Source organism: Rhinolophus sinicus, chromosome 12 (assembly GCF_057876585.1).
Source record: "Rhinolophus sinicus isolate RSI-liver-muscle chromosome 12, RSI-T2T, whole genome shotgun sequence".
NCBI classification, from domain to species: Eukaryota; Metazoa; Chordata; class Mammalia; order Chiroptera; family Rhinolophidae; genus Rhinolophus; species Rhinolophus sinicus.
In genome coordinates this window covers 11,975,421-11,993,742 of record NC_142512.1, presented here as the reverse complement: position 1 = coordinate 11,993,742, position 18,322 = coordinate 11,975,421, and the positions used below count along the sequence as shown (strand labels likewise).

General features: G+C 46.0%; 1 protein-coding gene and 1 long non-coding RNA gene across 2 annotated transcripts in view; one reads left to right on the top strand and one right to left on the bottom strand.

Annotated features, from left to right (window-relative positions):
• LOC141568875 (uncharacterized) overlaps positions 1–18,322 on the top strand; it is a 102,061-nt gene that overhangs the window by 29,113 nt on the left and 54,626 nt on the right. The gene's annotated exons all lie outside the window — the stretch shown is intronic.
• Positions 1–18,322, bottom strand: part of MYH13 (myosin heavy chain 13) — a 51,670-nt gene that overhangs the window by 17,891 nt on the left and 15,457 nt on the right. The window contains exons 11-21 of the mRNA XM_088788956.1: positions 16,483–16,601; positions 15,606–15,755; positions 15,316–15,486; positions 14,257–14,566; positions 12,325–12,398; positions 12,142–12,229; positions 7,378–7,495; positions 5,948–6,071; positions 4,689–4,825; positions 2,971–3,226; positions 1,255–1,497 (exon numbers count right to left, since the gene is read on the bottom strand). Of these exons, the coding sequence (XP_088645082.1) occupies positions 1,255–1,497; positions 2,971–3,226; positions 4,689–4,825; positions 5,948–6,071; positions 7,378–7,495; positions 12,142–12,229; positions 12,325–12,398; positions 14,257–14,566; positions 15,316–15,486; positions 15,606–15,755; positions 16,483–16,601 (1,790 nt within the window). The remainder of the gene's footprint in view (positions 1–1,254; positions 1,498–2,970; positions 3,227–4,688; positions 4,826–5,947; positions 6,072–7,377; positions 7,496–12,141; positions 12,230–12,324; positions 12,399–14,256; positions 14,567–15,315; positions 15,487–15,605; positions 15,756–16,482; positions 16,602–18,322) is intronic.

Sequence of the window (18,322 nt, the reverse complement as noted above, 5' to 3'; positions counted from 1 at the left end):
TACCCATAGGCTGAATCTGGCCACAGACACCTTGTCTTTAGTCCTCATAATGGTTTACAACTTTAGAAGAAGTTATCAACCTTGAAACACATGAGATTTCACATAAAATCTGGATTTCTGGCTTGGATAAAGTTGGAAGTTCTGGCAATGGGATGGTGGGCTCCGCCCCCTGCAACTAAGATTGAACACAGCACCTCGAGCTGCCATTCCCACCTGGCGACAGTTGGCTGGAGCTGAGTCCTGGCTGCCACTGTGGACAGGGTGAAAGCTCTACAGTTGCCACAGGCTCCACCCCTCCCAGTTGTCCATCCAACACTGACTGAGTCATCTCACACCTGGCCAACCTCACCTTTTGCTCCACCTCATTGGCAACCATTATAAAATGAATCATCTATTGTGTCCTTCATTTAGTTTTGTAAAATATTGACTATTTTGTGTGCACGTCATTTTAGTCTACATATGGTATCATGCTGTATATTTCATTTTCTTACTACGCCCCCCCACTCAGCACTAGGTCTTTTATATCTATCTTGTTGCTTTGCGTGCACAAACCTGTTGCTCTTGATGGCTGTGTAGTACTCCCTGGTGTGTATCCACATCTCACCTCTCCATTCCCAGTGTGGACCCCCGTACTGCCTCCAGCTCTCCCTTGCCACAAGGAATGCTGCCATGAACACCTTTGTATATGTCCCCTTATGGCCTGGTGGGGAAATTCCCTGGTCTATGCCAAGGAGCAGAAACACTGAGTTGAAGGATATATGGGTTCTTAATTCGACTAAGTATTTTCAGATGGCTTTCCCGAAGGCTGCATCAGTTTATAGTCTACCAACACCGCAGGAGGGTCCCTTTACCCCCAGCTCCCTGCCAGTCCTTACCACTATCTAGCTTTCTGCCTCCTTCACCACCCACCTCCCTCATCTGTCTGGCCCCTGTAGGCATTCTTGTTTACTCTTCCTGTGTCAAGTGTGGTGAGAAACAAAGATGACTAGGACTTCCTTCCTGCTTTGTGGAGGAAGGGCTGGGACTGGAAGTTTGTGGTACCAGGCAGGCAGGAGAAGGATGGAGCAAACCTGCGTGGTAGAGAGGAAAGCAGAGGACAGAACCTGATGTGGCCTAAGCACCCATCTACCCACTCTTGCCTCTTACTTCATGGCAATGTTGGGTTAATGGGGGTCCTGCCATGGCTGTCTCCTCCTTACGGAGAGGGAGTCAGGATCATTCAAGAAACTGTGGGGATCCCTTGGGTTTGCCCACCTTGTTCTCTGTGGCATGCTTCTCCTTTTCCACTTTCGCTAGGGTCAGCTCCAGGTCGTCAATGTCTCTTTTGAGAGAAGAGCATTTATCTTCCAGGTTCCTCTTCTTGGCAACCAGTTCAGAATTTACTTCTTCCTCCTCTTCCAATCTCTCATTCAGCTCCTTGACTTTTGCTTCCAGTTGAATCTTGCATTTGATGAGCCCCTCACACCGCTCCTCAGCATCCATCAGGTTTTCCATTTCCTGAAAGAAGCAGAGCATTATGTTTTGATCAGCCTTTTGATCAACGTTGTCTAGGAGGGCAGAGTTTTACTCCCCAAAAGCCCATGAACTAGACCTAAGGAGTGGTCTAGTATGCACATATGCTTATATATCATCCACATACTTTTTTTTTTTTAACCATGAAGGACATCATCCACTTAATAAAAATTCACCCAAAATAATTTCAAGCAAAGGCATTCATGAAGTTTATAAAGCTTCTGCAATCTGGGAATTCTGGACATCCGGCCGTCTCACTCTTTCTACCACCACCAGCTGAAAAGTGACCCATCTCCTCTATGTTATCAAAAGCTAACTAACATTTTCAAGACATTACTACCTTCTAACTTTCAACAGAAAAGTGCTGCCTTCATCTCCTTAGCCCTGCCTCCTTGAGCCACAGAACAGAAAATTCCAAGTCAACAGGAATAAGGGATTAAATCAATACATATCCCAGGAGACTCTGTAATGAGTCTTTAGGACAGACTGAGATTAGTTCTGAAACTTAATTGGGTTATCGCTTCTCATATGAGAGTATTATAAGAACTGGACACACATTTCATGGTTATGGATGAAAAGATACTGGCAAGACTAGGCATGTGTGTACTGATCATGTGCTGTGTGCTGGGCATTTTACACGCATGGACTCCTCTGATCCTTTCAGCAACCCTGTGAGGTGGGTACAATTATTATGCCCGTTTTACAGATGAGAAAACGGAGGCACAAAGAAGATAAGTAACTTGCCCGAGGTCACACAGCTATCAAACGGAGGATCTGGGATCTAAGCCCAGTGATCTGGTTCTAAAAGTTGTTCTGTTGCCCGCTGTGCTTGGGAAAGTGCTCTTAATAAGCACACTATACTGATTGGGATAGTGGAAAGGGGAGGATAAAATGCTTTGCATATTAGGCAAAAGGTAAAGGTATTAGGGAGCTTATTAAAAAGGGCAAATGATAAATGCCTTAACTCTCTGAAATGATACTATTACACAGCCAGAGTGTTACACACTGTATATATGGCTTTGTTTCCTCTATTTCTTTGATTGAAAATGCATATCTTTCAAGCACTTTTGACTATAAGCATGTTACTGAAAATCATGTATAGAAAATTACTCTTCTACTTTGAATCATTTAATTTTATGGTTTATTTTTATTTACGTGATTTTTAAAATATTTGGTGCATTCCTGACAGCTTTTATTATCATGACACATACCACTCATACCTACAGCAAAATAGATCTAACTCTGCTATGAAAGACAGGGAGAAATCAGGGCTAACAGAAATTGACTTTGAAGACACATGCTCTGCTTCCCCTAAGCCAGGGCCAGGTCTTCCTTTTACTGGTAAGGTGGTGAGGCAATACTCTGTATGACCACTGGGTGGCACCAATGTCCCTTGAATAGACACCTGATGAGGCCTCAAGGTTGCTCCTTTTCTATGCTCAAGAAGAAGGTACTTACAGACTGGACCTGCAGCTGGAGGTCATTCTTTTCCTGCAGCAGGGACACCATTTTCTCCTCCATCTCCTTCCGACGAGTCTCAGACTTGGCCAGTTCATCTTTGGCCTTCTCGAAGTCTTCCTTCATGGTGGCCATCTCCTTCTCCGCCTCTGCGCTCTTTAGCAGGGGCTTGATTTTGAAGAATAGGTTCATCCAGGGCCAGTGCTTGACGTTCATAAAAGAACGGATGTTGTACTGGATACAGAAAATGGACTCCCTGTACATCCATTAGGAGTGGGATTAATGAACCACAGCAAGGTCTCGTTTCCACCCTCACCTCCCCATGGACCTACACCTTTCCCGGGTGGGTGGGAGGGAGGTACAGCTAAGCTGTGCAGATCCCATGGGCTCCAGAGCAGGTTCTGCAATGGGGGCAGAGGAAACAGCACGTGCAAAGGTTGGGAGGTGAGCGAGGCATGGGCCATGTGTGGACCTCCCACTTACCTAGCTTCCATGACAAAGCAGTTTTTATGTTTCACAGTATTTTGCTACATGATCTCCCTCTTTCTGCTTAAGTGTAGCTGTGTACCGGAACCTGTCTTCAGTCCACTGGTCATCTCCCAGACTCTTGCCCTAGTAGAACTGATCTATTTTCTTCATTTTGACTGTTGTCTATGTCCCAGTGACACCCATACACGGTTTCCCAACTCATCATCTTCTGTAGCTTCATATCACATAACTCATGTGTACCAGAAAACTTACTTTTCTTTTCTTTAAACTGGCCCCTTCGTTGGGATATTTTTTATTTCTGCGCTGGCTTCCATTCGCCCCACCAAGCTAGTTGCCTGGGAGATGGTCTTGAGTAATACGTATTGGCGGCCCGTTACGGCAACGACAATGTTAGAGCTACACAGGGTATCAGGACACTGTGGAGAATGGGTTTCCATCCAAATGCCCTTCTCCTTGAAACTCCCGCGCATAACCAGCCATCAATGCTGCTAGTCATGCTGCTGAATTATTGAAGGAATAAAACTCTTAAGTATTCCTTCAACCCATCCCTTCCTCTCTTACCCATTGACTGTTTCCTAATTTAGGTCCTTGTCATCTTTTATTTGGACTTTTGCAGCCACTTGGTCTTGGCCTCTCGTCCTCTCAGTTCTGCTCTCCTGATAGCCCGGGTGACTTCTCTGAGCTGCAAGCCTGACACTCTCAGTCGTCTCCTTGTACACCTTGCACAGCTCCCCCATCAACCAGACGATCCAATACGGGCTCATTAACGTGGGACAGGGCTGCCTTCACGGCCTGCCTCTTGATCCTTGCTCCAAACACTATGACCTGCTTGCCGTTCTCCCTCTCTCAGGCCATGCAAAGCTTATTTCAGAAAGTTCTTTTTTCTTGCTGACCCCTTCATGCCAACTCCAACCGCCAGCCAGGTTGGGAACTCATTCTCAATCGTCCTCCACTGCCCTGAATGTAACTCGGACATTGTACTGGTCACAGGCATTAAAATGCACCATGTACTTGTCTGCGTCCCACTCATTGTGAGCTCCTGGAGGGCAAGGTTCATTTCCAGTATATCCCCAGTACTGAGCAGAGTCCCCAGCATGGAATTCCTGCTCCATAAATGTTGGTTAAATGGCTGAACAAGGACATTAATATCCCAAGACGAAAATCAGGAAGTGACAGTTAGCTCCTAAGTAGGAAGGGCAGGGTAGGGTGGAGGTGAGGGTCTGCATCACCTTCTCTCCATCATCTTCTTGAACTCCACCCGCATCAGGTACCCCCGGCACAGGGCCTGCGTGCGCGTCATCAGAGTCACCAGCTTCTCGTCCCTCATCTCCTCCAACAGTCCCAGGAGCCCAGCTTTGAAAAACACCTGTGTTAAAAGAGAGACAGCCCTGCTGTGTTCTCAGCAGGTGTGCAACACTGGGCTCTCGCGAGAGCCTGTTTCTGCCCAAGCCCAACCCTTGACCTTTGAGCCTTGGGTTGGGACTGGCAGCCCTCTGGCTCCCGGGACCTGCTTCTCAGTGTTCTGGTCTCTGCAGCAGCCCCTCTTACATCTTGTTGCAAAGTATGTTCCAGGCCCTACCAACCCACACGGACATAGTCCGACAGAGCTCACATGCAGGAAGCAAAATGAGTCCAGAAAGTGACCTCAGACTCAATTGTGCCCACATTAGGACAGATTCTCAGACTTCTGCCTTCGTGTCCTCCTCCTTCTCTGCACCCTGAGAAGGCTGGTCCCACCTCAGGCCTATTCACCCATGTCCACACTGGCGGAGCGTCCTCGGCTCCCTTGATGTTCCAAAGAAGCAGGGTACCCTTGGTGGCAGCAGGCTCCTCCCTGGAGAGGTGGATGCCCCCAGCCCCAGCCTGTCCCTTTCTGGGACGTGGAGCTTTGGAATCAGAACAGGATTAGAAGCCGGCCTTTGCCACTCACCATCCATGTGACCATGAGCAAGTTTCTTGTCTCCTGGGAGCCTCCATTTCCCCACCCTCCCAACAAACTCCTGAGGTCAGTACCACCTTTATCACCATCAAGTTATTGCCAGGATCAGTGAAATGTGTAGAGAGGGAAGGTCACAGAGCTTAAATGCACACATGCTCAATACACAGTAGACATTTTTATGGGTTATCATTATTCTTCTCAAGTCCTCACTGTCCATGGAATTCTGTGTTCTCTCTCTTCAGCTCTTTCATCTCCTTTAGTGTGTCTTTCCTTTGCTCCCTCCAGGACACCATGTCTCCCATTACTCTTTTACGGCTGGTGAGGCTCCGCCTCCCAGTTAAGCCTCTAGACTCTTGAAAACCAACATGGAGATGGAGCTCTCTGTACCCAGATATAGGGATTCCTCTACCTGGGCTACTAGGCAAGGTGTAGCCAGGTTGACCAGACCGGGGGAGAGAGAGAGAGACCTACTTCCTCCAGTCAGCTAAAAAGCAGCACAGGGCTGTGGTTACGTGGGGTTGGGGGTGTCCCTGCTTCACCTGTTCTCACCTTGGTGTTGCCAAACCTGTACTGCTCCCGGTCCACATCGATGGAGTTCAGAAGCTTCTCAGAAGCATTTTTACTATCAATAAACTGCCCCTCTGGAACGGCACTGGCATTGAGGATCCGGTACCTGAGGAGGGAGCATGGTGGGTCAGTTCCGGGGCCTGCGGGCAGCTGGGTGTGAGGGGGAGAAGGGCCACTGGCTGCACAACCCTCTCCTGAGGGCTGCACCCTGCTTCTCACTGCTCAGACCCAGGGTCTCAGAGCCCTGAGAGAGCCCAGCCCAGCCATCCTGCAACGACCCAGGCCAGAAAGGCCATGTCCTCCCTTTTCCCACGGGAAAGGCTCCGGCAGGAGGTGTGGTGTCATTGTACTTGGGGCGGGAGTGGGAAGCTGAAGGAAGGCAGACTCCAGAGAGCCACTGTGGCTTAGGTGACGAGTCTACCGACAATTGGTCTGGCACAGAGGAAGCTGAGATGTCACCTTCATGAGAGCCCTGCCCTGGGAAGCTGCGTCAGGCCTCACATCTACATTATCCCCATCATCGGCCGCAGTGCAGGCTAGGCTGGTGGTTTCAGTTAAGGGACTCAATTCCCCGAATGGATTCACCCTGAGAAAATACCCATACCCGAGGCCAGGCCTTCTAGAAATTCTCCCTCTCTATCCTTAGGAGGAAGTGGCATATTGTGCAGCTAGTCGGACAGAAGGGGAATCTAGGGATTGCTTCTAGACAAGCAGGTTGTGGCATGAGAGAGAGAGAAACATAATAGAAGGAAGTCCAGCTGAGTGCACAGCTGGAATTTTGCTTTCAGAGGAAATGGTTCCTGTCTGACTCAGCAGAGCCTTGAAATCAGTTGTGACCTGCAGACCTCTAGCCCTCCTGCCTTTGGAGGGTCCTCTCGCCTCCTCCACTCCAGACAAAGCCTGAATTTGTGGACCCAGATAGCAGGTGGGAGGAGACGTGGTCTAGAACAGTGGGTCTTCATGGGGGAAGAGGGGTGATTTATCCCCCAAGGGGACATTTGACAATGTCTGGAGACATTTTTGATTTTCACAGCCTTTGTGGGCGTGAGGGGTGAGGGGAAGGGGTATGATTTGCTACTGGCATCTGTGGGTAGAGGTCAGGGATGCTGCCCCAATCCTACACAGCTCCACAATAAAGGACTCTCTAGCCCCCAACGTCCATAGTGCCGAGGTTGAGAACCTCTGGTCTAGGGTCTCAGTCAGGTTAGAGGGTTTGGGCTGTGACCTTGGAGCCACTTCGGCAGGCTTAGCACTCGCTCTGGGCAGGGGATCTCCCCCTCCCACAGCAAAAGATGAAGCCCGTGACACCCTGCGGGGTCTGTGGACCCACCACACACCTAGCCCAAGGAGCTCCTGTGGGGAACGCGAGACGTGCCCTGAAAAGGAGAGACTGACAAAGACAGGTGACCTACCGCTGTTTGAAGTCCGCATAGAGGATCCGGCTGGGGAATCCTTTCCTGCAGATACGGATGCCCTCAAGGACCCCATTACAGCGCAGTTGATGCATGACCAACGAGTGGTCCATCACGCCTGGGAAGAGAGTGTCCCGGGGTGTGTCGGTGGCTCTTTCATTGTTTTCTTTGATGGTCAGGGCACCCGGAGACACTCTGACACACCCAGACGAGCGTGGAAAGGGTTAATGCCAACTCCATGGTTGGGAATGGCCGGAGCCTGCCTCCAGTCTCACAGTACACACAATCACAACCTCTTGAGGCGACTCTAACACCCCATCACCATGGGAATAAAATCCAAAATATTGATCTTTATCCTCGACTCCGTAGCTAGGTGCCAAGGGAGGGCAGAATGAGTGTGAAGTCCCCTTTGGGCTTCCCATTAGCGCTAATAATTTGAGATGCCCTCTGCCTCTACTTAAAGATAGGGACATGAAATCTGCAGGCTGTGCCTTTCGTGGTAGAGGAGACTCAGAGGGAATAAGGAGGGCTGTGGTCGGGGGTGGAGGGGGCTGAATGCAGGGCAGTCATCTGCTGACCGTTGAATACCTGTTGTGGAAAGCACGGAGGGAGCACTGCAGCTGGGGTGGAAGAAGAGAAGCCAGAGAGACAAACCTCCGTGGGGGAAGCAACATGGTCACTCTTAGTAACCATCGTGGATCAGGCACACATCAAAAGCAGACTGAGAAAATTCTGTCTTGTGACTGTGTGAGGGGTTGGAGGAGAGGTCTGTGGCTACAGAATGACTTCTCATTTGGGGTTTCTTAAGTTGCTGGGGAGGGGCTAACCCTGGCTTTGATTTAACCTCATGGAAACTTCTAGAATGCTCACAAGTTCCCCTGGCTACTGTGAGGAGAGATGATTATATGTTTATACGTTTTCCAAGATTCTGCTAAAGCTGCGCTACTGTCTGATCCAATAGGTGTTGACCACATATGGCTATTTAAATTTGAATTCATTAAAATGATAGATTTGTTTTCTTAGTTGCACTAGCCACATGTCATATGACTAGTGGCTACCATACTGGACAGTGCAGATATAGAACATTCCCATCATTTCTGAAAGTTCTAGTGGACAGCGATTCTCTAGAGGAAGAAATGATTAAAAGCAAGGGGGAAAATGCATCAGAAATTCAGAGAATCACTGATGTGAGAGAACTTTAAAATTCATCTAGTCCAGCTCCCATTATTTCTCGGATGAGGATTATGAGGGGTTCAGACCCCAGCTGTGCCATTTACTAGTCGTGTGAACTTGCACTTTCTATGCCTCAGTTTCCTCATTTGTAAAATAAGGATAACGACAGTACCTACTTCACAAGACTGTTGAGGATTAACTGGGTCAATATGAGTAAAGAACTTAGCCCCTGACATGCAGTACAAAGTGTATTAGATTGTTGTCCTATTGTTCTTCTTTGTTTGATGTACCAGGCATGGTTACAGACACGGCAGAGGCCTCTAGCTCCACAAGGGCCAGGAGCAGAGAGAAAAAGGTGTAATTAGAGGAAAATTGACCATTTTAGAGACAGAAGAAAACTTAAAGACTATCATTTTATGATGGGGAGGTTAGCGCTGCCATTCTGCTTGCCCAATTTGTACACTCAGAGGGGAGAATTTTTCTAGTTCCCACAAAGCCACCCTACAACATGGAAGGACGCTGAAGGAGGCTGAGACTAGACAGGTGAAGTGCCTTGCAAGGAGTAGCAGAGCTGAGGCTGGACATTCTTCCCTCCCAGCGTTCTTCCTGTTCTGCAGACTTCTGGGTTGAGTTCTACGTCCCTCCCAACTCAGGCTGAGATGGTTTCTAGAAGGTTCATAAAAAATTCTCCTTTTGCCTTTGTACCAACATGCAAACCATCTAAAAAGTTCCCTGAGCTGTTGCCTCCTCTTTCTCATGTTACGTTTGCTGCAGGATTTTTCCCTCTTTATTGCCCAGTTATTCATCATTTCCATCCCACTCCTTTCTCCAGTCATCTCGGCCTTCACGGGCAGTTATACTAATCATGTTTTTTATTTCCTGTATTTTATGATGCCTTGACATCTTGGGACCTTGCTGGCCTGGGACAGACTGCCCTTCCCAGAGCTAGCCAATGCCTAGAAATAAACTACTCCCCTGCAAACACACAGTATTTATACGCAAACCAAACAACCCAGAGCTCATGTCTGCCAACCACTACCTGTATCAGGATCTCACACTCAGGGTCAATATCCCTATGCCCTGATCACAACAGGGCCAGGTGCCCGACAATAAGAAGCACCGCTGCTCCCCAGAACCCACTGAAATTATTCACACTAGCCGATCTTAAACCTGCTCACACTGCCTTGCCCATCCATCCTATGGAAACTACAATAAAGGCTCTTGTCCACGGTTCTCCTCATTCCCGCAGCCTTCTGACCGACACTGGTGCTTCCCCACGTGGCCCTGCATGGTATGATGGGCCTTTTCCTTTTAGGCATGATGGATAACTATCTTTTCAGTCATCTCCTGATCTGTTGGCCTCACCATACCTGAATAATAAGAAAACTTATATTTTAAGGCAGCAGTGAGTCAACCATTGGCCAGTCAACAGCATGCATTTGGCAGGACCCAGGTTGCCACAGAGGAGGTGAGAGGACTGGAGCCTGAGCCCTGTTCCTGAGGGGCTCCAGCTGGCAGGAAGAGAACCTGTACCTGTGAACCCTGGGGGAGAGCGGGAGAACAGCTACAAAGCACCAAATGTGCCAGTGGGTGGGACAGGGGGCTTTGCAATCTGATCAAGGGGCCATGATTCTAGTCCCAGCTCTGGGTGCTCTGGGGTGAGGCACTGGAGTCTCCATAGTCCCAATTCTGTCTTCTAGAAAATGAGGAGGTCCTACTAGGTGCCTTCCAAAGGGTCACCCAGGCTCCTGTATCAGTGTGTTAGTCTATTCCCAGAAATGGAAAAGAAAATTGAGAGAAGCCAGAGCAAAGAAGACACAAACAGAGAGGAAAGGGCAGAGATGTCACCGAAACGTACCTTCCAAAAGGAAAAGCACACCAGTGGATGACCAAAAATGTTGAGGCCCCTGGAGGCACAGTTTGAACCCACAGAGGTTCAATTTATCCTCCTGTTACCTGATACTCGCAGGCCATGTACCTTATATTCATAGAAGAGTCATGTTGCATGCACGTTTGATTTGTGCAAATATATACTCAACAACAGTAATGGAAATTGATTTTCTTTATGACAAAACACTGCCATACAAGCCATCGATGTTGTCTGATGCCTCACCAAAGAAACACCTCTATTCCTACACCAAAGGAGAAATTGGCTGTGCTGGTATCACCGAAAGTGCAGCCTGCCCCAGACATTGGGGGTCAACACAGCGCAGCTGGTTTTTGTCTTTAACTTAGGCTTTAGAACCTAACTTCCACAGAGAATAAATTCCGATAAGTAAAGTAGACCAAGGTTGTTTGGAGAATGAAAGTTTCTGGTTTCAAGTAATAGTAACAATAATAATAATTCCCATATGATTATTTTCATTATTATTATATATAATATTATTCTTATAATAATAATTATTATTATTACAACTGACAGCCAACATTCACTGTTGTTCACATAATTGCCTTGTTTTAAATGCTTGATATGCACTCATTCATTTAATCTTCACAACCCTCTAAGGCGGGTTAAATGAGTTAATATTTACAAAGTGAGTAAACACTTTATAAGCACTCATTAAATAAATAAATGAATAACTAAATGAATGAATGAATACGAGGTTTTTGCTTGTGTTTATAGAGCAGAAACCTGAAGTACTTGGCTTAGGTTCCATGAGTAGGAACAAGTAGAGCTGGGATTTCTTTCCTTGACCACCTAACTGCTCTGCTCACTTGTAGTGTTGCCGAGGCAGGACGTTGACTCATGGGCCAGAACCCCAGGATTGGGAGAGAACAGCTTGGCCGGGGAGTGAGCTACTTTGTAGCTGCAGCTCTGTGTGACAGTTTGTCCTTCTAGTTATGACAAAAGACCCTGAAACACAGCTGTGCTCTAAGAATACTTGTGAATCCAGGACTGGGTGGTGGTTAAAGTTCTACTATACTACACAGTGTTCTCTCTGCGTGGTCTCATTCTCGGTTTTCTCATCTATAAAATGGAGATCATTGCTCTTAACTTGCAGAGAACTGTTGTAGGCAGTAGAGCTAATATGATAAAGTGACTGACATACAGTATAGGCTCAGAAAACAGTTGTTATTGATGTTGTTTTTCTTATAGAATACCTGAGACAATTATTTGCCAAATCTAGTGGTTCTTCATTTTGGGGGCAAGGGAACCACAGAGCCCTTTAAGAACCTCATAAGAGTTATGCATCTAACATGTCTACACACGTACATACAATATTTCGGATATGATTTCATATTAGGGGTGCCAAATAAAATAAAAGATGCCCAGACAAATTTGAATTTCAGATTAACAGTGAATAATTTTTTAGTCTAAGTATATCCTAAATATTGCACAAGTCACACCGAGAACCTGTTTCATTGTTTATCTGACTTCAAATTTAATGGGGTGTCTGGTATTTTTATTTGCTAAATCTGGCAGCCCTATTTCATAGACTTCTTAGAGAAATGAGAAAGACTATAATGCTTTCCTCGGGGAAACACACGGGCGTATAAACACACACGCACATACACACGCATGAGTGTATGCACACCCACAGAATTTTGCATACATTTCAGGGAATCCTGTTCTGACGGATTCTTACTCACCAGGAGTCTTGGTTTCGTTGGGAATCAGACATCGTACAAAGTGAGGGTGAGTGCTCCTTAAGTTGGTCATCAATTTGTTTAAATTTTCCTGGGACAGAAACCAGAACAGGCACATTTACCTTAGCAAATGCTATCTCACTGGGCAAAAACACAACTGAACACGGAAGCTGCCAAAATACGAACCCTGAACACCGCTGACACGGTCTGGAAAGAGGAGCCCTTCTTCTTCCCGCCCTTCTTGCTTCCCCCAGAGTCACCTGGAGACAGACAGAGAGGGGGTGTCAGATGCAGCCCCGAGGACACCAGCGGTAGCTTCCTAAACCACCTCTTCCCAGCCCCGAAAGTTTTGGTTTGCTTTTGACATAAGAGACCTTAGGGTTGTTTGCTTTTGGTTCTAAATGCCTCCAAACTACTCAGATTTAGCAACACTCATCTTTGTCACTGTGGAAATGGGGTGGGGTGGGATGTGGGTGGCATTTAACTGGGAGTATAAGTTAGATTCCAAGGAGAATCTTTTCCTTTAGAAATCAGACATGAAGTCCCACTGAATAGTTGACAAGATCGAGACATTCCTCCTGACGACTGTAGCTTCTTTCATGAGGTTATCTCCTTTTAGGCCCGAGTCCCTTTATCTCTTAATAAGGAAGTGACTAAAAGTAATACAACTGAAGTTTATCAAGAATATTCTATGAGTTTTTTGTTTTTTTCTTTTCCAAAAGAAACAACTGAATTTGCCAGCTTAATTTGGAGTCAGTGATATTGGGTCTACTTTTTCTGAATGGCTCCGTTTCAGATTTAGGCTCTGATACATAATCAAGATTCACTCCTGGAGGAAATGTCATGTCTCAGTTTCCCCTATACTCCCCTCATTCCACTCTCCTATTCCCAGGGTCTAGCATGAATGTATGTTTGGGGGCAGGGATAGGGAAGAGAGGCAGGAAAGACCCTTCCCAGATCCACACCAACATAGGGACTTGTATTTAGAATCTTGGTGTTATCCCTAAGTGAATTTATGCAATACACTTACAAAAAAACCTTGATTAGATTCAAACAGGATGGTACTCAACATTCAAGTTTAAACTTGTGCCCAGTTTTTATATTTCACTGCTCAGAGTACACTAGGTATTAATTTTTTTAAATGATCGAATTATAGAATGAATGATTACATTGCATGTATTTTCAAATTAAAGATAAATTTATTAAATTTATGTGTTTAAGATAGTCCACAATTTTTAAACCCTATTTGGTAATTATTTAAAAATATGTATGTGAATAACCTTAAAAAGTGATACTGGCTTATGCCGTCACCTTGGAAAACAATCTAGAAGTTCCTCAAAAGTTAAACAGAGTTACCATATGACTCAGCAATTCTACACCTACGTACATACCCAGGGGAACTGACAATGTATTTCCACATAGAAACTTGTATACAAATGGTCATAGCAGCGTTATTCACAATACTCGAGACATGGAAACAATCCAAATTTCCATCAACTAATGAGTAGATGGACAAAATGTGTAAAATCCATACAATGGAATCGTACTCATATATAAAAGGAAGTGAAGGACTGATACGTACCACAACACAGACAGACCTTGAAAACATTAGGGTAAGCAAAAGAAGACAGACACAAAAAACCTTACAGTGTATGATTTCATTTATATGAAATGTCCAGAATAGGCAAATCCGTAGAGACAGAAAGCAGATTAGTCATTGCCAGGCTGAGGGATGGGGGAGGGAGAAGTGACTGCTAATTCACAAGTGTGAATGAAAATGTTCCTGAATTAGATAATGATGATGGTTGTACATAAAAACCATTGAATTTTCTAAAAGATGAAGTTTATGGCATATGAATTATATCTCAATTTTAAAAAGCTATTAAAGAATGTGGTATTGGTTATCATGTCTACTGAGAAATCTCGTTAACTCCAAAGACCTCAATGTCTAAGGAAAAGGGAGACTGGGAGAAACAAAAATGGAGCTCAGAGACAGACAAACAAATCAAGCTCAACCCAAAGCTTGCGTTTGACTACTGGTTCTTTATAAGCAGCTTTGGGTTATGGGTAATTCCACAAAGATTTCCACAGGTTAAGAGAAAAAAAAAAGACTTTCACCTGCTTCTGCACCAGCATAGTTGGAAAAAAGGAAGGACAGCAGTTTCAGTGAAGACTTCTGGTACAGCCCGACCACGGTCTCATTCAAGGGGTCTTTGTTCTTGTCAAGCCAGCCAGCGATGTTGTAATCCACGGTGCCTGCGTAATGCACCAGCGAGAAGTGGGCCTCAGCCTTGCCTTTGGCAGGCTTGGGCTTCTGGAAGTTGTTGGACTTGCCCAGGTGCTGGTCATACAGCTTGTTCTTGAAGGAAGTGTCTGTGGCCTTGGGGAACATGCACTCCTCTTCCAGGATGGAGAAGATGCCCATAGGCTAGAAGGAGGATAACAGACTACACTTCAGCATTTAATACCAGAACATTCCAACGACTCCATTATCTGCAGGAACCAAAGACAACCTCCTTGGTGCTATTGCTCGGTTACTAGGAACACTGGAATGCAAGTGCTGTGAGAGCAAGGCTCCTGGTCTGTTTGGTGTGATGACAGAACAGTGCTACATATAATATGTGCTTAATTCACATTTGTTGAACAAAAGAACATGGAATGAAATTATGTACATATAAATGTGGCTCACTTTGAGCAACAGGTTTACAAAAATGTAAAGGTATGTACATAGACATAAAGTAAAATTTTAAACAATAATGTCTGGATTTCTCAGTAGTCACCTGAGGAAGATACGCTCATTCCAACATGACCAGTGCTCAAAACATTATTGGAATTCCTTTTTAAAAAGTTAATGTCATCTGTTGTTTTTATAGTAACATTTCCCCAACACCCCTACTGCTCCATAATCCCTCCTCCTTGGGTCTTTGGACAAGTCAGAAAGGTATGAAATGCCACAGTACCTGCTCTGTTCTCATCACATTCTTGGGAAAACTGATCTTAACCACCCATACACCTTTTTAGGTGACCGAACAGATTCTGGGTGTTTTCCAGACACTTACCCTGTATGCACAAGGGGATCTCGCTATCTAAAGGCTCACAGCCTGGAAGCGGGGTTAGAGGCAGCAATGATGGTTCCAACCAAGGAGCTGTACCTGGGAGTGGCATTTATTTCTCTACCTTCTCAATGAGCTCGATGCAGGCAGCCAGGTCCATCCCGAAGTCGATGAACTCCCACTGGATGCCTTCCTTCTTGTACTCCTCCTGCTCCAGCACGAACATGTGGTGGTTGAAAAACTGTTGCAGTTTCTCGTTGGTGAAGTTGATGCACAGCTGCTCCAGGCTGTTGAACTGGGAGTTTTAAGTACCAAACAGTTTGAGTGGGTTTGGAAAATGCAGTGGGGATTCAGCAAAGCAGATACACAGTGGAAGCGGTCTTTTTAGGCCAGACATTTAGCCAAACAACTCACATCAAAGATCTCAAAGCCAGCGATGTCCAAGACCCCGATGAAGTACTGCCGGGGCTGCTTGGTGTCCAACTGCTGGTTGATACGGGTGACCATCCACAGGAACATCTTCTCGTAGATGGACTTGGCCAGGGCGCCCACTGAGTTGGTCACCTCGAATTTGAACTCTCAAATTAGTGTTTTATGGTTGTAGTAAGTTGAGACATACAAGTCGACATCTTGAAGGTTCGAAGCAGTTGGAAATTGACAATTTCATATAGCGTAACCTCACGTTAAGTATTTCTTGAGGCATTCACCCAGCTCGTGATGTTCCCCTTTCTCTGAGAACTATCCCATTTACAAAGATAGTTTTCTAAGAACCATGGTTATAGCACATGACTCTAGCCCCTGGCCACACTTAGTTGAACCAGAGGTGGACGTTTGATCCAAGTTGGGTTCAAGAGAGTGTCTCTCCTAACAATTTGGAATTGGGCTTAAAAGACACTGGCCTCAGTCGCAGGGTAAGGCTGGAGCCATAGAGATATAAACTTGGGAGCTATGGGGTGGCTGTGGGCAGGAGAGGTGGAGAACGCTTATCTGCCTAGGGAGGACACACAGAGAAAAAGAGCGACGAAGTCCTATGAAGCCCTAGAGAAGGAACAAGAGAGAGGCTGCCTGGCTCCAAGGGCTCCTCAGTTCCTGGCTCCAGGCCCTCATGACACCCAGTGGCACTCTGTGCTTTGCACCCCTTGGTTTACCCTTGAGGCCAAAGAATGAATTCCCTCTTAATGCTGAAGCCAGTTTCATTTGTAGCTCTGACGCCTGCAACCCAAAGAGCTTTAAGATGATGGTGAAAACAACAAAACACCTGAGTTGACTGGATTCAGACCATCTCCATTACCTGCTGGACATTTTGCCCTTTAGTGACATATTCATTCCCAACCTTCACCCTCGGACAGCACAGGCCTTTGAGCATTTCTGCAGAATTCAGACCCATCAGGTATCCAGCTTTGTCAGCCACTAAAGGAAGAAGAGAAATGGCATCACACAAAACCAGCAGTTGCTAAAGTGTCCAGTCAGGCCCCTATGTTCTCCCAGGATTGTTTTCTATAATCCTTTTGTGCAGCAGGCTTGGACTTGGCCAATGAAGCTTCTGTAACATAGTCTGGGGAATCCAGGTGTTCAAGAACTTTAATTTACCTTCTTGATGAAATCTTTAATTATAGATTGATCTACAGATGTTTTGTCCAAAAATACACTTACACAGTCATATTGTGGTCTAATTCTATAGCAAAATGTAAAAGCGGCATCATTTGGACAATTAATGTATGTTAGCGCCTTCCTAATTTATGCAAGACTGTGCTAATAGTCAGATACTCAGCAGAGAGAAGTACAAAACCTTGACTCAGCCCTCCAGTGTTTGGAGATGGTCAAAAGTCGTTGAATGTTAGCAATCCATAGTTCCCTGGGAGTTCAGTTGACTTTGGGATGAACCTGGCTCCCTGCATTGAGTTCATTAAAAGGTAGAGAAATGCTGCTCCCAGGGCAGCTCCTCCTTGGTTGGGAGCATCACCTTATTGTTGGTTAGGGAGACAACTTAATAAAAATCCAAGGCAGTATTTATTAAGTACTTAATAAGAGGCCAAATGAGTACTTTACTCTTTGCTCAAATTAATCCCTTTTTCTTGCTATATTCATTTTGGTGGATGGTACCATTATTCTTCTCCTCACTGAAACTTGAAAGTGTGGTGTGATTACATCTGTTCCTCTCACCTCTGACGTGCCTGCATTCAGTCAGGCACCAGATCCTGCTCATTTCACCTTCAAAACAGCTGGCATCGCTAATGTTCCCAAGAGTTGTAGAATAGTATAGGGGCAGAGAGCCTGGACGCTGGAGTCAGAGTGCCTGGATTCAAACTTTGGTTTCACTTCCTTATGCCTCAGTTTTGTCATTTGTAAACTGGGGGGTAGTGGCAGTACCCCATTGCGTGGGTTGTTGTGAAGTGGGCCTGGTGCAGAGAGAGGGCTCAGAGAATATTACCTTGGATTGGTATCATCATCGGAGGAGCTCAGGCTTGGATCACAGCCCTCTACTTCCTCTTTTCCTGCTCCTGAACCCTCAGCATAAGGCTGCCAGGTCTGGAAGAGAGCCTGGGACCCCGCTGTGATATAGATCAGTATGGTCTGCTCTTGCTGAGGAGCCTGACACATTGTTTTTCAAGGTTCCACGCTCTGGTGAGCCTGACTGCTTACGGATTAATTCCAGGCTGTCCCACGTACTTCTGCTACTTGGAGTGTCTGTGGCTTTTGGTGCCTACCACAGACATTCTAAACCATTTATCCTGGCACTCGAGGCCTTCCCGAACTGATGCCAAAATAATCACTTTTTATTCTCATCTTTTACAAATCCATTATACATATCCTCTTCTGTAGCCCGTGGACAACTCTCTGCGCCTCAATCCCCATCACATTCCTTCCTCTGCCCCCTTGTTCATGACGTTTCTTCTGGCTAGACTGCCCTGTCACCCACACCTTTCAGAATCCTATCCATCCATCAAAGTCCACGTCAGTGCCCCCTTTCCCCAGGAAGCCTTCCCTGATTACCCCAATTGGAAGTGCTTCCTGCTCTGACACTAGTTTCTCTCCTGTCACAGAGCATGCACCACGGGGATAGGCAGGATTCCCAGACAGTCCCCAATATTTGCACCTCCTGGTGTACGTACCCCGTATAATCCTTTCTA